Raw genomic sequence first — 23,797 nt, 5'->3', positions numbered from 1 at the left:
GAAATAATCCAATGGAAGTGGTAGAAAGCAGAACTGAAAAACTTCTGCTGGGTAGGATGTGGTAGGTCTCTGCATGCCACCACTTGCATTGCAACCGCTAGGAAAAAACAGCTAAGATAAAAATGTCTTTTTTTTTTTTTTTTTGAGGCAGAGTCTCACTCTGTCACCCAGGCTGGAGTGCAGTGGTGCAATCTCAGCTCACTGCAACCTCTGCCTCCTAGGTTCAAGCAATTCTCCTGCCTCAGCCTCCTGAGTAGCTGGGATTACAGGCATGTGCCACCACGCCTGGCCAATTTTTATCTTTTCTGTAGAGACACAGTTTCACCATGTTGGTCAGGCTGGTCTCGAACTTCTGACCTCATGATCTACCTGCCTCAGCCTCCCAAAGTACTAGGATTACAGGCGTGAGCCGCTGTACCCAGCAGAAAATGTCTTATTTTTAAAGAGAATGAAGAGTGGTCACATAAAGACTGAATGGACTAAAATTTCAAGGAGGAAAGAGCCCTTCTGAGTTAAACTAGTGATAGGCAACTATTTTCCTCCCTGAAACATTTGCCCATTTGGGACATTGCTGAGGATCAGACTTGGCCCAAGCAGAGACTCTACTGGGGAAAAGAGAAAGGAACAGTATTTGGTGGTTACAAGGACTTGCTGTAGATCAGGACCTAGAGGAGCACAAAATGTAGAGCGTTTTTCCCACGGAACATTAGCTGAGTTCTGAGGCAGTGCAGGAGGCTGGGAAGGCAAGTCCCACAGTCTTGCAGTGTTTAGAGGGAAGGCCTGGAATGAAGAAACAGCTGGTCTCCCTGACATAAGGTCTTTGCCAGGTTTTGGTTTTGTACCTGTGTGGGTTGGGAAGCTAAAGAGCTCCCTTTAATCTCTGAAAAGCAGAACTTAAAGATCTGAGAGAGACAGAGACTGGCCAGGAGGCAGAGGTTAGAATAAGCTGAGATCATACCACTGCACTCCAGCTTCGGTGACAGAGCAAGACTGTCTCCAAAAAAAAAAAAAAAAAAAAAAAAAAAAAAAAAAAAAAAAAAAAAAAAAAAAAAAAAAAAAAAAAAAACCACATAGTCAAGAAGCCTGACATGAAAGAATACATACTTAAGATTCTATTTTATGAAGTTCAAGAACAGGGAAAACTAAGTTACAGAGAAGTCAAAGCAGTGCTTATGTCTGCAGTGTGCCGATGGAAAGGGATGTGAAGATGTAGGGAAAAAGGTTCACCATGGTGCCCTCACAACCATGTATGTCTGTGCATGGGCCACACAGGCAAGGCTGGACCACAGGCTGACAGTCACTATGCTGTGCTTAGGGACTGCTTGACCACTTGACAGAGGGGAACCTTTTGGGTAGATGAGAATGTCCTACGTTTTGATCTGGGTGGTGATTATACTTGTGTATGTATTTATCAAAACTCATCAAGCTGTACACTTAAGATTTATACTACATAGTGTAAACTTAAGATTTGTGCCTCAATTAAAAAAAAAAAAAAACACCAGAGAACCAAGAGTCCTTAAAAATTAAGATTAACACCAAAATGAGGTTGAGCAAGGTGGCTCACGCCTGTAATCCCAACACTTTGGGAGGCCGAGGTGGGTGGATCACCTGAGGTCAGGAGTTCGAGACCAGTCTGGCCAACATGGTGAAACCCTGTCTCTACTAAAAATACAAAACATGAGCCAGGCGTGGTGGCGGGCGCCTGTAATCCCAGCAACTCGGGAGGCTGAGGCAGAATAATCACTTGAACCTGGGTGGCAGAGGTTGCAGTGAGCCGAGGATCGCATCCTGGGCAGAAGACCGAGACTCTGTCTCGAGAAAAAAGTAAAAGAAAAGAAGAATGTGGACTTCATGGAGATGTCTCCTGCAGTATGGATTATCCTTTGGAACTGTAAACAACCTAGACGCCCGCCCAGTCGAAGGAGAACAATCAAGAGTCTGCGTCTCCTCTCGCGGGCAGGAAACAGAGCAGGGAGCGGGCACGGAGGGGAGAGGGCCGCCTGTATCAGCAGAAGGCAGCACCCCCTCTGCCCGAGAGGCGCCACGACAGAAACCTGCGGCTACCGGGGCTAGGCAAGGCGAGGCCGCGGAAAACGCACCCCGCCGTGGGCTGCCGAGCCGGAGGCGGGCGCTTCGGCCGCTGCGGGACGAGGTGCCGCCTCAAGCAGGATTCCGAAAACACCCCGCTGCGCGCGCTCCTGAGGTTCCGTCGCGCTCCGGGGCCCGGCCCGGGCTGCTGCGCCTGCGCACTGCGGTTCCGCGGAGCGGGCCCGGGAGGCGCCGGGAGCGGACCGAGGCGGCCGGATCTCCTGTCGGCGCCGCAGGGCGTACGCAGACCGGGGTGGGCGGCGCGGCCGTCCCCGCCCCGCGTGCTGGTGGGCCCGGCGGCCTCAGGGGCTGGCGGACCCGCGCGGGGCGGGCGCGGCGCAGCGTGCCGGCGGCCCTGAGCCCAGCGGGAGAGCGGCTGCGGCGCGCTGAGCTGGGGGTGACGGGTGGGCGGGCACCCGCCTTCGCCGGGGTCGCTGCCTGCGCGCGGGCCGCTGCCCTCTGGCCTGTGAGGGCCGGCAGGTCGGCCGACGGGGCCCGGAGCCGCGCGGAGGCCGGGCGCTGACGGTAACGGGCCGGGTGCGCCGGAGGAGGGCGGCGGGAGGGCGAGCGGCGCTGCGGCGGCAGAGGGGCCGGGAGGGGGCGGGAGGCGGCCTGAGGCCCGGACCGGGCGCCCGTCTCTGCGGTCCCCGGGGCCGGCGGAGTCGGGACGGGTCGGGAGGCAGACCTGGCGGCAGGTGCCTGCCCTCTGTGATCCGGCTCTCTCCGCAGCTCCACCCACCTTGGCCTGGACCCAGTCTCCAAGGGCTAAAAATATTGCCCGGAGGCTCCTGAGCAGAATCAGATCGCGCTAAGTAGGGCACAACGCAGAGGCGACAGAGCTGCTCGGCCCCAGGGCCCGCGGAGCGCACTCCGGAGCGCGGTCCGGCCCACGCTGGGCTCAGCACTTAGCGCCCTCCGTCCCTCCGGAGCAGGCAAGCGGGGCCCCGGGGCGGCGGCGGCGCGGGGCACGGGTCTTATGTTGCCTCGCAGCCGGGCCGGCCTCTCCCTACCCAGGGGAACTTCAGCATCACTGCAGGCTTTCCGAGGTCCCCTGAGTGCTCTGCAAACCGCGGCTGAAGTTTCCCGCTGCAGAAATCAGCACAGGAAGAGGGAGAACACGTAGGGCTCGCTTTATGCTACAAACACAGGCATCTTTCATCTTTATTAGAAATAAATTCATTCTCTGTTTCTGATTCAGAGAGGATCTGTGCCAGGCACTGTTTCAGGTGAGTGCCATTCTGACCCAGAGGGCACTGAGAAAGACTTAACCTATCAGTCTCTGCGTTCTGGCTAGACCTTTCAATCAAACAAAATAGAGACCAGCTTATTCACCTGAAACTAGAAGCCCATGTCGGAGGAGCCTGAGCAGGCCCCTCCTATCTAGGCAGGGAAGCTCTTGTCACCAGGAGCTTGTGTGGTGAACGCCAGTCAGAGCTGGGACTCTCATCCTGGGCCCGTTTTTCATAGCACCAGCCAAGGGCGAGCATCCTCTCCACCCTAGGGGCAGAGCTGCTACCAGGACCAGGTGGGGCCAGCTCTGTACTACCTGTGCTCTGAGTCTCAGCAAAGACCGAAAAATCAAGGCTAGGTCAGGATCCCCAACTGGTGTTGGGTTTTGGCACTTCAAAGCTGGCTTTTTTTGGGGGAGGGACAGAGTCTCCCCCTGTCGCCCAGGCTGGAGTGCAATGGCCCGATCTTGGCTCACTACAACCTTTGCCTCCCTGGTGCAAACGATTCTCCTTCCTCATCCTCCTGAGTAGCTGTGATCACAGGCACCCACCACCATGCCTGGCTAATTTTTGTTTTTTTTAAGTAGAGATGGGGTTTCACCATGTCAGTCAGGCTGGTCTTGAGCTCCTGACCTCATGATCCGCCTGACTTGGCCTCCCAAAGTGCTGGGATTATGGGCATGAGCCACCACACCCAGCCCAAAGCTGGCTTTTTTATTGGAGCCAGGCGAAGTGTTCCTTGGGAACAGCCCTCAGGAACTCACTGGGGCATTTGGTGGAAAGACTGCCAAGGGGATTTTGCATGCTAGAACTACAGATGGTGTCCTCCCTGCCAGGTGTGCGTGGAGGCCAGTATGAAGCTGAAGAAGCAGGTGACAGTGTGTGGGGCTGCCATCTTCTGTGTGGCAGTCTTCTCGCTCTACCTCATGCTGGACCGAGTGCAGCACGATCCCACCCGACACCAGAATGGTGGGAACTTCCCGAGGGTGAGTCGTGCCTGGTTACTGATTTCTTTGTATACAAGTCACCTGGGGTCAGGATATGGCCGCTGGCTGGAGGGTAATGTCAGTACAGGACAGGAACCTTCCTTCCCAATAGTCAGGTTTTGTAGAAACTCTCGGCTAAAAACAGTGATGGCAAAAAGAAGGAAGCAAGAAGGCCAGGCATGGTGGCTCATGCCTGTAATCCCAGCACTTTGGGAGGCTGAGGTGGGCAGATCACGAGGTCAGGAGTTCGAGACCAGCCTGGCCAATATGGTGAAACCCCATCTCTTAAAAATAGAAGAATGAAGGAAGAAAACAAAAAACGCAATGAATATTGTTGCTCTGTTCTCCTGAATTCTTTTTCTTTTCTTTGTTTGTCCCAGGCTGGAGTGCAGTGGTGCGATCTTGGCTCACTGCAACCTCTGCCTCCTGGGTTCAAGCGATTCTCCTGCCTCAGCCTCCTGAGTAGCTGGGACTACAGGCACCTGCCACCATGCCCAGCTCATTTTTGTATTTTCGGTAGAGACGAGGTTTCACTGTGTTGGTCAGGGCAGTCTTGAACTCCTGACCTCAGGTGATCCACTCATCTCGGCCTCCCAAAGTGCTGGGATTGTAGGCGTGAGCCACTGTGCCCAGCCCCTCCTGAGTTCTTGGCACACATTGCTAATTGATTACAGGATTCTTTGCCATTAAGCCCTGATGAAATCCTTCTCAGCACAGGCAACACCAATTGCTGAGACTAGGTATGTGAAATGAAATCTTTGCCATCCCTGAGCTAGAGTGATGGTTCTCCCAGCCCAAGTGGAGTGTAGTTCTCAGTGGTGCTGTGTGTAGCTCCCTTGATCTGAATGGCATCATCTGTCCCTATAGGCCCATGGTCTGGCTTCAACAGATAAGGGAAGAATTAGAGTCGGGCCTCAGGTGGTGGACCCCAAGCAGAGACCCTCCCTGTGGCATAGGGAGCTATGGGTGATTGCTTTCTGGTTTTTTGGCAGAGCCAAATTTCTGTGCTGCAGAACCGCATTGAGCAGCTGGAACAGCTTTTGGAGGAGAACCATGAGATTATTAGCCACATCAAGGACTCTGTGCTGGAGCTGACGGCTAATGCAGAGGGCCCGCCCGCCCTGCTGCCCTACTACACAGTCAACGGCTCCTGGGTAGTGCCGCCAGAGCCCCGGCCCAGCTTCTTCTCCATCTCCCCTCAGGACTGCCAGTTTGCTTTGGGGGGCCGGGGCCAGAAGCCAGAGTTGCAGGTAAGGATCAGAGCCGGCGGGGACCTGCAGCCACGAATGGGACACTGAGCTGCCTCCCCCCTGGCAGATGCTCGCTGTGTCGGAGGAGTTGCCGTTTGACAACGTGGATGGTGGTGTGTGGAGGCAAGGCTTCGACATCTCCTATGACCCGCAGGACTGGGATGCTGAAGACCTGCAGGTGTTTGTGGTGCCCCACTCTCACAATGACCCAGGTGAGGACCCTGCAGACTCCTGGGAGCTGGAGTGTGGAGTGGGATTTCTGATGGCCAGTGCAAGGGAGGGACATCAAAGAAGATGGTGGCATCCTCAGGGGACCCTACATTGGCTCCCCAGGCTGGATCAAGACCTTTGACAAGTACTACACAGAGCAGACCCAGCACATCCTCAACAGCATGGTGTCTAAGCTACAGGAAGACCCTCGGCGGCGCTTCCTCTGGGCAGAGGTCTCCTTCTTTGCCAAGTGGTGGGACAACATCAATGCCCAGAAGAGGGCTGCAGTCCGAAGGCCAGTACCAGGCAGGGAGACTGGAAGGGCCTCGTGCAAGCCCCAGGCTGGGTCGATGGGTCTCACCTTAAGTTGTGGGTGCCAAGGTGGCAGGGAGAGTCCCAGGGAGCTGTGGCAGAGATGAGTGATGGTGGAGAGAAGGCAAGAACAGATAGAGGTCCCGAGATAAGCAGGGCCAGGACAGTGTGAGATTGGCTGCAGGGAAAGGAGGGCGAGTGTGTGTTCTCTTGGTCGTGAACTTGGGAGAACTGGTTCCGTGAGGCCCGTGCACACAGGCCCTGACATCTGGTTGGCAGGACTAGGCAGAGTGTTCTACTCTATCCTGAGTGTGAGTCTTTAACTATAGGCTGGTGGGAAACGGGCAGCTGGAGATTGCGACAGGAGGCTGGGTGATGCCGGATGAGGCCAACTCCCACTACTTTGCATTGATTGACCAGCTCATCGAAGGACACCAGTGGCTGGAGAGAAATCTTGGTAAGTCCAGGCACAGGCATGGGGATCTGCCCCCTGGCCTGGGCCCACAGTGCTATAGCAGGGGTGGTTCCTTTCTGGGCAGATCCCACCATGTGGGCCTGGTGTGATGTCATCTGTCCACTGACAACCAAGACATGAGCTGGAGTCTAGCACCTGGGAGGCCAAGAGGGCAGGCCCTGAGGTCCTCTCTGGCTTCCATGTCCTGCGCAGGTGCAACCCCCCGCTCTGGCTGGGCAGTGGACCCCTTTGGATACAGCTCCACCATGCCTTACCTGCTGCGCCGTGCCAACCTCACCAGCATGCTGATTCAGAGAGTGCACTATGCCATCAAGAAGCACTTTGCTGCCACCCACAGCCTAGAGTTCATGTGGAGGCAGACATGGGGTAAGGCCAGATAGGGTAGAGGGGGTCAATGCAACATAGCCTTCACTGGGGAAGAGAAGGGCTATCAGAACTAAGACCCCCACTGTCCTTCAGAGCAGACCTGCAGTCACTGGTGTGGACTGCCAGAAATGGTCCCACCCTCTGGTTAGGGGAGGGTCATACTGACCTCTGGCCTCTGCAGGGCCTTCTGTCCTAAGGGCTTCAGCGTGCCCTGTGTGCCTGTCCCCTCAAGGAACCCCGTGTGTCTTTCCTCTGGAATACATACTCCCTCTGGCCCTAGGTCCAGCTACAGCCTCATGGTCTATCAGGGCTGCCTTTAGCCCTAGCAGATCTTTGCCCTCCTGACGTCCAGAGGCTGCCCGCTGGCGGTGACTACATGGTATGTCTTCTGCAGACTCCGATTCCAGCACCGACATCTTCTGTCACATGATGCCCTTCTACAGCTATGACATACCCCACACCTGTGGCCCGGATCCCAAGATCTGCTGCCAATTTGATTTTAAACGCCTGCCTGGTGGGCGCATCAACTGCCCTTGGAAGGTGCCACCACGGGCCATCACAGAGGCCAATGTGGCAGAGAGGTATCTGCTTCCAGCCCTTTCGCTTCACAGAGGAGTCAGGAGGCCTAGCTCTGGTGTGGGCTGTGCGGTGTGGAGGGTGGGCTCAGATGGTGAGTTGAGGCTTGCCTCATCTGCATCAGCAGCTCCTTACCAAGTCTCCTGTAAAACTGGAATGGCTCTAGCAACCACCTTTCACAGAATGCTTTTATTTTCTCACATGAGTGCTTTCTGGTGCCCTAACAAACTGCCAGGGCCAGCTGACAGCTTCGAGGTGAATGATTCCCAGGTGAGCTGTTGGATCTTACAAACTTCAGGCTTACGCACATTCACTTAGTGCCAGTGTTCTGACTGGGCTTTAAGTCAACCACGAGAATCCATTCAGATCCACATTCAGTCCCACAAGACAGCCTCCAGCGTCTGAGAAAACAGACCTGTCCTCTTTGAGAGGATGTAGGGACCCCTAAGGATGTCACTCTTGCTGAATTCAGGCCTCGGGGGAAAGTATTAAAGATTTGACACAAACAGCAATTTAGACAGAACCTTAAGAATATAACAAGTTGGACTGGTTTGTATGTTGCAATGCTCTGATTTCTCCATAATGTCCAGCAGTTGAAACGTGACCAAAAGGGAAAGAAAGTGGTCTTTTGTTTCCAGAAGTCTAAATGCTGATTCCAGGCAAGAATCTAGGGCTATGAAGGCATGATGTTTCTTAAACAGCAATTGTGATCAGTGAGGCTGGCCTAGGTTTACAAGAACAGGCCATGAAAGGTAACCAGGTTCTCCTTTGAAAGGCTTATTAAACTGCTAAGTTAGGGGAAAGTGGTATTTGAGGAATCCTCTCATGAGAACAAAGTAGAAAAGTACACGCTGGGCCAGCGCCACTAAGTAGATTAGTTGACTCTTTGGACTGTGATATTTATAACATGCCAATTAAAGCAGGAGGGGCTTCTGCTGGTGTGCCACAGGGCTCTCTTTTTCTAACGATTTTGCCAATAATTTGGATGAAAAGAAAATAAATGTTTATATATAGTTCCAATTATGTACCAGGCACTATTTTAAGTGTGTAACAAGTATTCATTCATTCAATTCATTTTATTTTATTTTATTTTATTTTTTTGAGACAGTCTCTCTCGCCCAGGCTGGAGTGCAGTGGTGCGATCTCGGCTCACCACAACCTCTGCCTCCTGGGTTCAAGTGATTCCCCTGCCTCAGCCTCCTGAGTACTTGGAATTACAGATGTGTGCCACCACACCTGGTTAATTTTTGTATTTTTAGTAGAGACAGGTGTATTTTGTTTCACTGCTGGCCAGGTTGGTTAAACTCCTAACCTCAGATGATCCGCCTGCATTGGCCTCCCAAAGTGCTGGGATTACAGGCCTGAGCCACCGTGCTCAGCCCATTCAATCTATTTTCATTCTCATAACATATGGGTACCTACTGATGTTATCCTTACTTTGCCAGAAATGGAGGCGCAGAGCAGTTATTTGTCCACACTTGCTCAGCAAGTACTTGTCGAGCTGGTGTGATGTGGCTCCGGGATCCAGACTCAACGCCGGTGGCACATCGCTAACTGGTGGTCAGAATGAGGCGGGAGTGTCAGAACCAGGATCCCAAAAGATCTCAACAGCCTAACATAAAATAGAACATGCTGACTGTCAGAACTGTCCAGAGAACACTGGATTCCCCTGGGACTGGGGCTCCTGTCCCAAGAGGTGTCCGTCTGCGCTGAACCACTCCTTAACAGACGGGATGTCTTTGAGCAGCTTGCTGTAGGGATGGCTGTGCGTGGCGCTGTTTTCCTGCTGAGACTTCACGTTGGGCCCATGTTTTTCTCCTGCGTCAGGGCAGCCCTGCTCCTGGACCAATACCGGAAGAAGTCGCGTCTGTTCCGAAGCAACGTCCTCCTGGTGCCTCTGGGAGATGACTTCCGATATGACAAGCCCCAGGAGTGGGATGCCCAGTTCTTCAATTACCAGCGGCTCTTTGACTTCTTCAACAGCAGGCCTGACCTCCATGTGCAGGTGTGAGGGGCACTTGGCTGGGGAGGGGGCTTCGCAGTGCTGCAGCCCACCCTTTCCTATGAGAATCTGTGCTCTGGGTTCCCAACTCCAAAGCAGGGGTTCCTTCCCAATTCTTGGGCAAGGTGCCCTTTTATGTCAGAATTCAATCCCAGGCTCCCTCACTTCTGTCAGATCCAGAATGGCAGGATGTACAGTTCCTGCTTTGAGCCCAGAGCCCCTGCCTCACCCCCGACTGCAGCACTGTGGCCAATTTCCAGGAGGCTCTAGAACTGATGGGAGTGGGTTTTGGGGGTTCCCACAGGCCCAGTTCGGCACTCTTTCAGACTATTTTGACGCCCTGTACAAGAGGACAGGGGTGGAGCCAGGGGCCCGGCCTCCAGGGTTTCCTGTGCTGAGCGGGGATTTCTTCTCCTATGCGGACCGGGAGGATCATTACTGGACAGGCTATTACACTTCCCGGCCCTTCTACAAGAGCTTAGACCGAGTCTTGGAAGCCCACCTGCGGTGAGACCCTGTCCCCGCTTCCAGGCTAGAGGGGGTAGAGTCAGTCTTTGGGGTTTAAGGAGGGGCTGGATCAGCTCAGAAGGGAATAGATGGGCCCAGAGGCCAGGGCAGGGAAGGGAGGATGGATTTGCAGAGTGTGGGTGGGCCCTGGGGAGTGGTGCAGGCTGGCAGCTAACTTCTCTCTCTGGGCAGGGGGGCAGAGGTTCTCTACAGCCTGGCTGCAGCTCATACCCGCCACTCTGGCTTGGCTGGCCGGTACCCGCTGTCTGACTTTACCCTCCTGACGGAAGCTCGGCGCACACTGGGGCTCTTCCAGCATCATGACGCCATCACTGGCACTGCAAAGGAGGCTGTGGTGGTGGACTATGGGGTCAGGTGGGAGCCTTCTCTTCTCCCTCGTCAGTTCCCCCGCTCACTGTCCCAGAGAAAGGATGTTGGGTGGTGCGGGGGTAGGCCAGCCTGGGGCTTGTCTTCCGGACAAGGCAGACAGCTTCACCGAGCTCATCTTCTCTCCTTTCCTCTCCTGCGCCACCCACAGGCTTCTGCGCTCCCTTGTCAACCTGAAGCAGGTCATCATTCATGCAGCTCACTATCTGGTGCTGAGGGACAAGGAGACCTACCACTTTGACCCGGAGGCGCCCTTCCTTCAAGTGGTGAGCCCCTCCTGGGTCTGCATGGGAACCCTCCAGCTTATGCCGTTCCTCCCAAGAGCTGCTAGACGAGGGTGCCGCTCCTCTCCCTCCCTCCCCATCCGATGAGTTCTGTACCCAGTGCAGCTGCTGATCCACCCAGGACAGGCGGGGCGGGAGGAGGCCAAGCCCATGATGGTTCTTCCCTTCTGGCCCACTGAATTCCAGGACGACACTCGCTTAAGTCATGATGCCCTGCCAGAGCGCACAGTAATCCAGCTGGATTCCTCGCCCAGGTAAGCTGGACCACACCAGGTGCAGAGAGGCAGAGCCATTCCCTGGCTCTGAGGCCCCTCTGGGCCCACACGTGCTGAGCCACTGCAGGGCACTTGCCCTGGCTCGGAGCCACGGCCTCCTGCGTCATCCTACCTTCTACGCACAGGTTTGTGGTGCTGTTCAACCCGCTGGAACAGGAGCGGTTCAGTGTGGTGTCCCTGCTGGTCAACTCGCCCCGTGTGCGCGTCCTTTCGGAGGAGGGCCAGCCCCTGGCTGTGCAGATCAGCGCACACTGGAGCTCTGCCACCGAGGTGGTCCCTGATGTCTACCAGGTGAGGCAAGGGCTCGGCAGGTGGGCCCCTCCCCACCCAGTGGTACCAGCCTCCAAACCCCCTGCTTGGGGCCCTGCCTCCTCCCCAGGCTGGGGACAGGTGTCCTGGGGAGGGAGGGATTGCCCCGCAGACAGGCACTCTTGGGATTTGAGTCTGTCCTTGAAAGGAAGGGGAAGGTTGATATGGTAATAGTAATGGTAAAAATAGCAGTTATAATGCTCTATCACTCAGTCATTCAGTATTTATTGAAATCTTAATGTGGGGTTACCACTTCGTACTTTTTCAAATATCACTTGAGAATTATAAAGTCTGATGAGAAAGAAAGTGCAAATCATGTCACCTCCACTTTGGAGGAGGGGCAGAGGCCCCAGCAGGTGCAGGGACTTGCTCAGGCCTCTGTTAGTAAGTGAGTGCTCCAGCACCCCTGTGGTGAATGCCGTGCCCCCGCTTTCTCACCCTTCCTATGCCCACAGGTGTCTGTGCCTGTCTGCCTGCCAGCCCTGGGTCTGGGCGTGCTGCAGTTGCAGCTGGGCCTGGATGGGCACCGCACGCTGCCTTCCTCTGTGCGCCTCTACCTGCATGGCCGGCAGCTGTCCGTCAGCAGGCACGAAGTGTTCCCTCTCCGCATCATTGAATCTGGCACCAGTGACTTCGCCCTCAGCAACCGCTACATGCAGGTCTGGTTCTCAGGCCTTACTGGGCTCCTCAAGGTAAAGGGCCAGGGTGGCGGAGAAGGGCTAGGGCCAGAGTAGGCATGCGTGGTGGTGGCATTGTGCAGAGCCGGCCCTGTGAGCACGCTGCCACCTGACCCACAGTGGACCCAAGCCTGGGCCATCTCAGCTCCAGGTTGACAGCATGGGGAAGTTGGGCGTGGCTCCTTGGGGAAGCTAGTCACGTCCTTCCAGGAGGCAGGCCTGACATGCTGGTGTGGGGCCAGGGGTCAGGGCTATGTTTTTCGGCAGAGCATCCGAAGGGTGGATGAGGAGCAGGAGCAGCAGGTGGACATGGAGTTCCTTGTCTATGGCACCCGTACGTCCAAAGACAAGAGTGGAGCCTACCTCTTCCTACCTGATGGCGAGGCCAAGGTACCCTAAAGATGCCTTGAGAAACCTGGCAGGCCCCAGGAGACCTCAGTAGCAGGGAGGGCAGGAGGGGCACAGGCCTTCCCACAGGTTTATTGCTGCCTGCCGGGGGCCTTGTCTTTGCCGTTCAGCCTAGGGATATCTGGGAATAGGTGCTCTCTTGCCCAGGCCTGGGCTGGCACCACCCCCCTTTGCCCTCTGTGCTGTGGGTTCAACAGCAGTCCGCTCTTTCCCCAGCCCTACGTCCCCAAGGAGCCCCCCGTGCTGCGTGTCACTGAAGGCCCTTTCTACTCAGAGGTGGTTGCGTACTACGAGCATGTTCACCAGGTGGTCCGGCTTTACAATCTGCCAGGTGGGCCCTGCACACAAGGACACGTCTGGTAGGAGGCATGGGCTCCACAGCTGTGGTGCATTCTTCCTTCTGCTGTGTCTCTGTTCATACCTCTGTTGCGTATCATTTGAGACAGGGGTGCTCCATTCTCTTGGAGAAAAAGTCATCCAGAAGTGCCCTGGGACTTTCTCAGGAGGGTGGACAGAGCCTCTCCCCAGCTCAGCTCTAACCCCCCAGCCCAGCCTCTCAGCTGTGGTTCAGCCTCACACCTCTCCATGACCCCACTTTGTTCCTGTGCCCAGGGGTGGAGGGGCTGTCTCTGGACATGTCATCCCTTGTGGACATCCGGGACTACGTCAACAAGGAGCTGGCCCTGCGCATCCACACAGACATCAACAGCCAGGGCACCTTCTTCACAGACCTCAATGGCTTTCAGGTGATTCCTGGGTCTGAGTCTTAGAGACCCCACAGAGTAGAACTTGGACTGTGTTTTTGCCCATATCACAGGCCTTGGGGGATGATCTGTCCTGATGGAGAAAGAGGAATGAGAGGCGAGAATGATCAGGGACTCCTCCAGGCTGGGACCGCTTGGGGCCCACATGGTGCCCAGGTTCCCTTGATCTCTGCTGGCCTTGCCCCCACAGGTGCAGCCCCGGCGGTATCTGAAGAAGCTCCCCCTCCAGGCCAACTTCTACCCCATGCCAGTCATGGCCTATATCCAGGATGCACAGAAGCGCCTCACTCTGCACACTGCCCAGGCCCTGGGTGTAGCTAGCCTCAAAGATGGTGAGTAGGGCCAGGAGCTCTACAGAGGGTATCAGACAAAAAGAAGCCTGTCCCACCCTCCAGGTCTTCCCGCTCTGTTGGCCTCCCTTGCCTCTTTCTGGTCTGTATCACCTCCAGTCTTGGAAAGGGGGCAAGCCATTCAGAGCTCTTGCGCAGGAGGCAGGCACCTGCTGTCCCCCTGTCTCCTGGTAGAGGCAGCAGTGTAGGCAACTGGGTGGAGTGTCCTTTTGGATCCCCTGAAGAACTGTCAGGGTTACGACTCTTGGGACCAAAAAAAAGAAAAAAAACTATCAAAAAGCAAGGCTAGGCACAGTGGTTCACTCCTGTAATCCCAGCGCTTTGAGAGGCCAAGGCAGAAGGCCAGGAGTTTGAGGACAGCCTGGGCAACAAAGCAAGACCCAGGCTCTACAAAAAAAATTTCAAAATCAGCTGGATGTGATGGCATGTGCCTCAGCTACTCAGGACGCTGAGATGAGAGGATTGCTTAAGCCCAGGAGTTGGAGGCTGCAGTGAGCCAAGACTGTACCACTGCACTACAGCCTGGTGACAGAGCGAGACAGAGTCTAAAAAAAAAAGGCAAGAAGCATCAGGATATTAAATAGTGGTTCTCAGCTGAGGTGTGCAACCCTCTTCTGGGTGGGGATGAGAGTAGGGACAGCTTGTAAAGTACCCTCAGTGTTATGATGAAATATTAAGGAAATGAGAAAAATACATACGGTTTTCCTAATAGTGATCATTAAGAGAGAGAATGACATTCTTTTTTTTGAGACAGAGTCTCACTCTGTCGCCCAGGCTGGAGAGCAATGGCGTGATCTTGACTCACTGCAACCTCCTCCTCCCGGATTCAAGTGATTCTTCCTGCCTCAGCCTCCTGAGTAGCTGGGATTATAGGCACCCTCCACCATGCCTGACTAATTTTTATATTTTTAGTAGAGCCGGGGTTTTGCCATGTTAGCCAGGCTGGTCTTGAACTCCTGACCTTGTGATCTGCCTGCCTTGGCCTCCACCCGGCCTTTTTTTTTTTTTTTTTTTGAGATGGAGTCTCACTCTGTTGCCAGGCAGGAATGCAGTGGTGCCATCTTGGCTCACTGCAACCTCTGCCTCCCTGGCTCAAGTGATTCTCTTGCCTCAGCCTCCCAGCTACTCTAGGTGGGTCTACAGGCACACGCCACCACATTCAGCTAACTTTTGTATTTTTTAATAGAGACATGGTTTCACCTCGTTGGCCAGGATGGTCTCAATCTCTTGACCTCGTGATCTGCGTACCTTGGCCTCCCAAAGTTTTGGGAGTACAGGCATGAGCCACTGCACCCAGCCAAGAATGGTATTCTTAAGAATCAAAACAGAGGCATGGGGAGCACTGGCCTGGAGTCACACCCGGGCGGCTAGTCAAACTGGCAGGCTCTGCATGGCCTCCATATCCTCAGGGCAAAATGAACAGTTCGCACTTGGTGGCAGGCAAGACGCTTGAGATCTGTCTCTGGGTTAAGGCTGTGTGTGGCCCGATGGCTGGTGATCGTGGAAGGAGTGTGCCCTTCTCTGCCAGGAGCAGCCCCAGGTCTATCTATGTCATGACTCCTCACTGCAGCTTAACATCCTTGACTGATTTTCTCCTCTACCCCTCTGGGATATGTGTGTGAAGAAATAACTGTCTTCTATACAAGGAATCTGTTTTAGGATTTTCAGACATCTTTCTTTGATTGTTCTGGGTAAAAAGACTGAGCGACTACACACATTAGTAAGGACTAGAGAGAAGAAGAGAGAATAAGGGCCATCTGTCCCTGTGGAATGTGGGTTCCTTCGAGATCTTATACAAGAAAAGCTGTAGCTACCTCCAACACCTGCACACACTGGGGCCTCTGTCCCCAACACGGCCATGCACCAAGCCCCTGCTCCAAGCATATTCTAGAAAAGAAAGCAGAGGTGGTCACCTGCCATCTCTTTTTCCCAGGGCAACCCCAGATGACACTTAATATGAGCCTCAGCTTGACTTGCCATCTGGGTGTCCTTTCCACAGCCCTACTTTTAACACATGGGCAGTCAGCAGGAAAAGCCCAAGACTGGCCTGCTGGGGCTGTCTGGCTGTCTAGTGTAGAACAAGGGCAGGAAAGCATGTGTTTTAGTCATAAGAAAACCTGCCCAGCCTGAGCAAACCTGCCCCAGATTACAGAGGTATGCAGCAACACTATCCATGGCTGTTGATCTAAGCTTTTCATTTCTGGATTATTTTATTGTTTGTAAACCATCTTGATTTGGTTTCCTGTGTGGGCCCCTGGGCCCGGTCCCTACTCCTGAGTGCCCGAGCATGGGGGGTAAACTGCCAGGGCCAGCCTGCCCCTTTCTGGGCCTCATGTTTCCTCATCTGCAAAATAAGGGCACAGGATGAGCCCCATGACCTCTCCTGAGTGACTCAGCTTCTGTCTCTAGCTGGGCCTTTCCCTCTGGGCCTGGGGCTGGGATTCTCTTTCCAAAGGTCAGTGTCTGCTTGCGGGCAGGGGCAGGCGACACTCACAGTTTGCTTCCCCAGGCCAGCTGGAGGTGATCTTGGACCGGCGGCTGATGCAGGATGACAACAGGGGCTTAGGCCAAGGGCTCAAGGACAACAAGAGAACCTGCAACCGTTTCCGCCTCCTCCTAGAGCGGCGCACTGCAGGCAGCGAGGTAACACCTGGGCCTGATGCCCAGGGGGCCAGGTCTAGCTAGCCCCTGGGGGTGGCCTGGGGGGTCCAGCCTGGGGCTGGAGGAGCGTAGCTGGTGGTGGGCAAGGGCTAGAGAAAGTAGGGCTGAATTCCTGGGGTGGGGGAGGCAGTCTGGCATTTTGTGTCCCATTTCACGCTGCCTGGCACCTTCCTCTCCCAGCCGTGCCCTGTTGCCTGTGCCCCTCACGTTCGTCTCCCACCTTCCTCTGTGCTACCCTTCTCTGCCCTGACCCAGCATTCTCTAAGCCTGTGCTCCAACCCTGCTCATCTCATGGCTTTCTTTGCCCCACCAGCCTGACTTTTTCTCCAAACTGGCAGCCATGTTTAGGGGCTTGATCTTTCACAGCAGCAGGAGCGGTAACCTAGAGGTAAGGGTCAGCGCTGGGAGCGGGGAACTAGTGCGAGCCAGGCGTAGCTGCGCCGGAGCCCAGGCGACAGAGCCCACCGCTCAGTCACTCACACATCAGATAGATACTGAGCACCTGCTTTACTTTGAGGACCCAGAGGGACTTATAAGTGCAGACAGTGCTGACTCTCCCAGGCGTTTATTTGTGAGTAGGGGTGGCAGAGAAGCCATGTATGTAAAAATGCAAAGTAGAAAAGGGCTCTGTCTCACTGATCCTGAGGAGCAACGTAATATTGTAGGCCAAGGAGGACAAGGAGGTGTCACCCAGGCGTGGCGTTGATGAATGGGGGTGTGGTTTGAACATGTGAACCAGCCGTAGGGTAGGAGGCAGGAGAGACAACGAGTCAGGGAACAGCAGTGGGTTCCTTAGACAGACTGGAGCTCTGCTGTCAGTACGATGGCCAGTCGCCCGGTGTGGCTATTTAATGACAACAGAATCAAGTAAAAAATTGCTTTCTTATTCCTCCTGGCAACACTTCAAGTACTCAGTGGCCACAAGTGGGTAAGTGGCTGCCGTGTTAGAGCATGCAGTGTCAGCTATTTCCATCCTTGCAGAACGCTCTCTTGGCTTGTGCTGGTCTAGAGCACTGGGGGAGATCAGGGCAGGCGGCAGAGCCCTTGAGTGCCTGCTAAGGGGTCTGGACCTTATCCTGGAGGCTAAGGAAGGAGCTGAGCATGGAGGGACACTGTCAGAACTCTGCTGTCAGCATGTCAGAATGATAGTAGGGAGCAGGTTGGGCCTGTGGGGAGGGAGACTGGAGGTCTCCCAGTGAGAGCTATTCAGGCAGGACATGCTGAATAAATTGGGGGTGGCTCTGAGAACACTGCCATGGTGAGAAGGAAGAGGCTTTAGCGTTACCTGGGAGTGCAGAGGGAAGTGAGAGATGCTGGGCGCTTGGAAGGAGGGGGATGCCAGGATCAGAAGTCCAGAATATTCAGCCCAGGCCTGTGAGTCTCATGTCTAGGTGAGCTGCTAAGGAGTAGCCCTGCTGGCATAGCCCTGGCAGTGCTGGGCCTGGGAGCCAGGCTAGCACGGTGGATGTAGTGTCACACTTGAAGCCACAGGATTGCCTGGAGCACTCTGGATTGGAGCCCCGTGCTCTGTGGTGAGGCTTGTGTCTGCCTGTCTGCCATCCTCCCTGCACTGTGGACCTGTGTGTGAGGGGAGACGTGGCTGATGAGACTGGGTGGCTCATGATAGTGTTATGCCAGCAAGGAACTGAAAAGTAGAGAAGAAATGGTGTAGTGAAATACCCTCTGAGTCGGGTGAGATAGGAAGTGTCCACACTTGAAGGGTTAGGGGAACGTCACCTGGAGCCAGGCTCGCCGTTGAGTCCAGGCACGCAAGGAAAGCTCTTTCCAAAGGAACTGACCTGGGTGTGCTTTTATCCTACCTCATCCTCTCCCTTCAGCCTGGCTTCACCAACGTCTTGGGTGAATTTTGCAGGTGCAAGATAGCCACTCCACCAGCTACCCGTCCCTCCTCAGCCACCTGACCTCCATGTACCTGAACACCCCAGCACTCGCCCTGCCTGTAGCCAGGACGCAGCTCCCAGGCCCTGATCTGCGCTCATTTCATCCTCTGGCTTCCTCACTGCCCTGTGACTTCCACCTGCTCAACCTACGTACGCTCCAGGCTGAGGTGAGTGTCTCACTCGGGACTGAACCTCTAGGACCAGGTTCTGGCCTTTCCTCACCCACACACCTCCCTGTGCCAGCACTGCCTCTCTGAGCTCTGAAAGGCCTGTGCCCACTTCCCCGTGCACTGTCTCTTGTCTAGGAGGACACCCTGCCCTCGGCGGAGACCGCACTCATCTTACACCGCAAAGGTTTTGACTGCGGCCTGGAGGCCAAGAACTTGGGCTTCAACTGCACCACGAGCCAAGGCAAGGTGAGCAGGGCGGGGAAATGGCGCCTGGGAATGACAGGCAGGTGCCTGGTAAGACCGGGCTGAGATTCGGTGACAGGCTGGGAGAAGAAAGTGTCACTCCAGGGCTTTCTGAAGAGAAGGGGGAGCTGTGGAGACTTTTTCCGAGCTCCTGAGGCCTGGTGAAGTCCCAGACAAGGCAGGTGGCTTGAGAACCTTTGTTCCCTGAGCAGGGACCTCTAGCAAGCAAAGTGGAAAACACCAGAAATAGAAAACCAGAACCCGTTCTGTTGTTGCTTTTTAAGCTCATGTCAGCTGGCACGGGGAAAATGCCCCCCGGGTGCCAGGTCCTCTGCTAGGCTCCAGGGTTTCAGAAGTGAACCAAGGTATGGTCACTGTTCTCACAGAGCTCACAGCTCGGTGGAATGGTTCCTACCCTGAGATCTGTAGGCAGGCTTTAGGGGTGAGCAGATCTTAGCAAGCCTGTGAGACTGGATGTACACTCATATGTAAGACGGCATGGTGTTGCTGAGAGGGGCCAGAGCTGGAGTGCAGTGGTGCCATCTCGGCTCACTGCAACCCCCACCTCCTGGTTCAAGTAATCCTCCTGCCTCAGCCTCCTGAGTAGCTGGGGTTGCAGGCGCCTGTCACCATGCCCAGCTAATTTTTGTATTTTTAGTAGAGATGGGGTTTCTCCATGTTGGCCAGGCTGGTCTCCAAACGCCTGACCTCAGGTGATCGCCAGCCTTGGCCTCCCAAAGTGCTGGGATGACAGGTGTGAGCCACCACACCTAGCTGAGATTCTTAAAGAGGTAACAAATTGGAACAGCCAGCACAATCCTGCACCTTCTCTCTTCTCCACAGGTAGCCCTGGGGAGCCTTTTCCATGGCCTGGACGTGCTATTCCTGCAGCCAACCTCCTTGACGTTACTGTACCCTCTGGCCTCCCCATCTAACAGTACTGACGTCTATTTGGAGCCCATGGAGATCGCTACCTTTCGCCTCCGCTTGGGTTAGGGCTGCCTGTGGCCTGAAGAGAAAGTTCATTCACAGGGACTGACTGCCTCTTAACATGAAGATCGTTGGACAAGCCACATGGGCATCCTGTCCTGATCTGCCTCCCACAACTGTGACAGACTGGGCTCTGCCCTCATTTTCTGTTTATTGCTGCTGCTGTGTTTCAGGGGCAACCCACAAACCCAGTGATGGGTAAATAGGGCAGATGCCAGTGAGATCAGGGAGAGAAAGCCCTTGGTCAGAGTGGGCAGTGCCAGGCTCTGCTTTGGGTTGTGAGTGGACACCGAGCTGGGCACAGGCTCAGACACCCATCCTTTTTCCAAAAGGGGATATAGGAGAAGTGGAAGCAGACAGAAGAGGTAAGGGTGGCTACGTGGGTAACAGCCCAGCATCAGGGTCACTGTGGGCAACAGCCGGCTCTAGGGGAATCCTATGGTTATTTAGAGACTCCATGTCCTGGTGTGATAAGCAGGGTCAGAGTGACTCTGGAAGGAGAGGGATGGGGACCCAGAGTTAGCAGTGGGGTGGAGCAGCAGAAGGAATCACAGTGTCTCCTAGGAGTCCAAAGGCCTCACTGCTTTTTGTGATGGCTTTGCTCTAAGTGCCGCCTGTCCTGCACGCCCTGGCCAAGAGGCTGCAGAGTGGCAGGAAGGATTTGCTGGAGGTCATAGGTCACTTCAGGTAGCAAGACCCCTGGCAAACTGGGCACGTGGCCTGTGTATTGATTTGTGGGATGGTGGCAGGGGTGTGGGGTCCTCCGCCCTGCCTAAATCCTTTTGGCTTCCATGCTGTGTACGCTGCTGTCCCTAAGAGCTTTTGTTCTGGCAGGCAGTGGGGATTCCTACTTTCTTTCTCTGGAAAGGAAAGCCTCCAAGAACCCATGTGCTTGGGCAGCTTGAGAAGGCATTCAGCACCATGCCTGGCAGGCAGGCCTTGACGCTTCACCTTTGGTCTATCCCTCTGCAGAGGGATTCAGTTCCTGGCACGGGGACTAGGGGCATGTAGAGTAAGTGAGGAGGCAGGATGGCTGTGCAGGAGTCTTCGTTTCAGCTTCAGTTCATAAGGAAAAATCTACGATAGCTCTATAGATGCTGAAAAGATATTTGGTAAGATTTCAAATCCATCCCTTATTAAAACTTTTAGTAAATTGACTCTGGAAAGAAACATCCTAACCTAGGTAAAGTTCTGTGTCAGAAACCAACAGTTACTGGCATTCTAAAGGGTCAAATGCCGCAGGCATCCCCATTAAAGTCAGAAACTAGCGAAGGGCATGCTATTTGTCAGCAATGTCTCAGCACTACTAACTCCTGCAACAAGGCAGATGAGGAAGATAAGGAATAATTCTAATATCGTTATTTGTAGACAATAAAACTGCCTACCTGTAAAATCTAAGAGAATCAACTGAAGACTTGTTCAGAGCATTCTGTAAGGCGACCCAATGACATACATCACGTTCCTCTCAACATACTGGTTTTCCCCAAATCAGCTGATAAATTGTGTAATTCCAGTGAGATTGATACTTTGGAATTGGACAGTTGTAAAGTGCATTTGGGAGAGTGAATGTGTGAGAACACTAAGACCACTCAACGATGATGGTAAGTTGGGGGGTGGACTGCTGAGGGGGAAAAGACACTCCTGCCAGATTCCCAGAGGACTCTCGCACCACCATTACCTCACGCAGTGTGACCTGGAGGGGGTCAGACAGACAGGAGAGTCCAGAAACAGACCCAGGGCTACAGGGATTTAGTATATGGTAGGAGGGATGTTTTAAGTGGGGAAAAGGATGGATTATTTAATAAACTACTTTGAGAGCACTAGCTATCAAAGTTAGTTCTCTGCTGGGCACAGTGGCTCACGCCTGTAATCCTAGCACTTTGGGAGGCCGAGGCAGGTGGATCACCTGAGGTCAAGAGTTTGAGAGCAGCCTGGCCAACATGGTGAAGCCCTGTGTCAAAGAAAAATACAAAAATTAGCTGGGCATGGTGGTATATGCTTGCAGTCCCAGCTACTCTGGAGGCTAAGGCAGGAGAATCGCATGAACCTGAAAGGCAGAGGTTGCAGTGAGCTTAGATCGCGCCACTGCGATCGAGCCTGGGTGACAGAGCAAGACTCCATCTCAAAAAACAAACAAACAAAAAAACAAAGTATGTTAAATCTCTACCTCACAGCGTCCCTACAAATTAGTTCCAGAGGGGAAGTACACTACAAAATTACTCAAAAAAACACTTATACCTCTGGTGTGGGATGGTCTTTTCTAAACGTTAACATGAGACTTAAAAGATAAAAGAGAAGGCTGGGTGCGGTGGCTCAAGCCTGTAATCCCAGCACTTTGGGAGGCCAAGGTGGGTGGATCACGAGGTCAAGAGATCAAGACCATTCTGGTCAACATGGTGAAACCCCCTCTCTACTAAAAATACAAAACATTAGCTGGGCGTGGTGGCACGTGCCTGTAATCCCAGCTACTCAGGAGGCTGAGGCAGGAGAATTGCCTGAACCCAGGAGGCGGAGGTTGCGGTGTTGCGCTCCAGCCTGAGTAACAAGAGTGAAACTCTGTCTCAAAAAAAAAAAAAAAAGATACAAGGGAAAAGATAAGCAAATTTTGCAACCAAAAAATGTTGAAAGTTTCTGTGTGATGGAAAACATCAAGGTTAAAACACAAATGACAGATATGGAAGAAAATATTTGCAACACATTAAAAAAAAAAGGAGTTCAATTACTTTAGGAGAAAAGCTTGCTTTGGGGTCCTTAGAGAAAGTCACTGGGGACTGCTAAGCAACCACCTAAAGACGAAAGTGTCAGGGCTGAGTTCTTCCAGGTCGGCAGAGTTGTTGCCGCCTGCATCAGGCCACACAGTGGAACCCTGTCTATATCACAGCGGAAGAAATAGGATTATCAATGCGAAGTGCTTAGCGTGGTGCCTGGTCTATACGGCAGCTCCACAAATATGTGCTATAATCCTATTAGTAAAGGATGCTAAGCAGTTCCGCTGCAGCAGGTGTTGTTTGCTAGTAGAATTTGTAATCAAACAACAGGAGGGGAATCTGTGACCGCCTAGGAAATTCGCAGAATAAAGGATATTATCTTTGGAGGCCTTAAACGTGCAATGAAATTATTTGTCTGACAGAAACCAATGCTTAATTCTATTTACTAGCCTTTAAAATGACTTAAGGCAGGCGCCCCCACCTCCGCCCCTCCGCCCCGCCCACCACTCAGCTTCCGGTGCAGGACTGCCTCGGGCCACTTCCGGGCCTTCCCGGAAGTCCCTGTTGCTTAGCAACCGAAGTAACCTGCAAGGCCGAAGGGCAAGGGGATTGTGCATCACCGATCTTCCCAGCGGCTTGGGGAACCGGGAAACTGCAGTCCCCCGCCGGCCCAATTATGTTGCTGCTGGGATCTCTACCGTGCCCAGCAATGGTTGTCAGTAAGGCGGCACTCCTTTCCAAAACATCTTTTCTTTTTTCTTTTCTTTTTTGAGACGGAGCCTCACGCTGGGTTCCAGCGATTCTTCCGCTTCAGCCTCCTGAATAGCTGGGACTACAGGTGCATGCCACTGCGCCCGCCTTTTTTTGTATTTTTAGTAGAGACAGGGTTTTGCCATGTTGGCCAGGCTGGTCTTGAACTCCTGACCTCAGGTGATTCGTCCGCCTCGGCCTCCCAAAGTGCTGGGATGGTAGGCGCTAGCCATCATACCCAGCCCCCTTCCAACTTTCTTAATGGGGAAAGCTGCTACCATTTCTTGAGCAGCTATGAGTAACACCCCCCCAGGGGCACGGAGGAAGAACTGTGCAGACCCCAGGCACAATTAGTGCCTGAAGTATAACTCACTGCTTACTTATATCTAGCTTATATATATAATCATACGAGTGTTCTGCCTGCTTCTGGACGAGCAAGAAGACTTGTGCCCCGGTTCTCGGACTTCCCCAGCAGCATGGCCTCCAAACGCCAGTCTCCACTCCCGCCTCAAAAGAAGAAACCAAGACCACCTCCTGCTCAGAGACTGGAGGAGACATCGGCCTAGGGAGAAAAAGAACAGCAAGACGCAATTGAACACACTGATGAAGTACAAAATGAAATAGACAGACTTAATGAACAAGCCAGTGAGGAGATTTTGAAAGTAGAACAGAAATATAACAAACTCCGCCAACCATTTCTTCAGAAGAGGTCAGAATTGATTGCCAAAATCTCACATTTTTGGGTAACATTTGTCAACCATCCACAAGTGTCTGCACTGCTTGGGGAGGAGGACGAAGAGGCACTGCATTATTTGACCAGAGTTGAAGTGACAGAATTTGAAGATATTAAATCAGGTTACAGAATAGATTTTTATTTTGATGAAAATCTTTATTTTTATTTGCTTTTTTTTTTTTTTTT

General features: G+C 53.6%; 1 protein-coding gene across 3 annotated transcripts; it reads left to right on the top strand.

Moving 5' to 3' along the window:
• Positions 1 to 2,495: 2,495 nt before the first annotated feature.
• Positions 2,496 to 20,933, top strand: MAN2A2 (mannosidase alpha class 2A member 2). 3 transcript variants are annotated; one of them, XM_017506095.2, is made up of 24 exons: positions 2,496 to 2,613; positions 4,154 to 4,303; positions 5,296 to 5,553; positions 5,621 to 5,765; positions 5,887 to 6,058; positions 6,405 to 6,532; positions 6,743 to 6,916; positions 7,311 to 7,497; positions 9,320 to 9,497; positions 9,799 to 10,001; positions 10,194 to 10,376; positions 10,540 to 10,654; positions 10,859 to 10,926; positions 11,073 to 11,238; positions 11,712 to 11,948; positions 12,201 to 12,323; positions 12,558 to 12,672; positions 12,954 to 13,087; positions 13,296 to 13,437; positions 15,965 to 16,098; positions 16,430 to 16,504; positions 17,990 to 18,184; positions 18,323 to 18,433; positions 19,274 to 20,832. In XM_017506095.2, the coding sequence occupies exons 2-24, from the start codon at positions 4,172 to 4,174 to the stop codon at positions 19,424 to 19,426; spliced, it is 3,528 nt and encodes a 1,175-aa protein (XP_017361584.1). In that variant the 5' UTR covers positions 2,496 to 2,613; positions 4,154 to 4,171; the 3' UTR covers positions 19,427 to 20,832. The 3 variants fall into 3 exon arrangements, with proteins under 3 accessions (XP_017361584.1, XP_037586436.1, XP_037586435.1); XM_037730507.1 differs by lacking the exon at positions 2,496 to 2,613 and adding an exon at positions 2,848 to 3,314 and having other exon boundaries at positions 19,274 to 20,933; XM_037730508.1 differs by lacking the exon at positions 16,430 to 16,504 and having other exon boundaries at positions 19,274 to 20,820.
• Positions 20,934 to 23,797: the final 2,864 nt, after the last annotated feature.

The sequence above is a fragment of the Cebus imitator genome, unplaced genomic scaffold (genome assembly GCF_001604975.1).
Source record: "Cebus imitator isolate Cc_AM_T3 unplaced genomic scaffold, Cebus_imitator-1.0 Scaffold348, whole genome shotgun sequence".
NCBI lineage: Eukaryota > Metazoa > Chordata > Mammalia > Primates > Cebidae > Cebus > Cebus imitator.
Note: the sequence above shows the minus strand (reverse complement) of the source record. Positions and strands in the feature narration are given on the sequence as shown.

Bases quoted from the DNA above. Each gene is read 5' to 3' on its own strand.
- MAN2A2 (XM_037730507.1), top strand. From the start codon at position 4,172: ATGAAGCTGAAGAAGCAGGTGACAGTGTGTGGGGCTGCCATCTTCTGT. The intron at 5,554-5,620 runs GTAAGGATCAGA...CCCCCCTGGCAG, and splicing joins GCCAGAAGCCAGAGTTGCAG to ATGCTCGCTGTGTCGGAGGA. The intron at 10,377-10,539 runs GTGGGAGCCTTC...CGCCACCCACAG, and splicing joins GTGGTGGACTATGGGGTCAG to GCTTCTGCGCTCCCTTGTCA.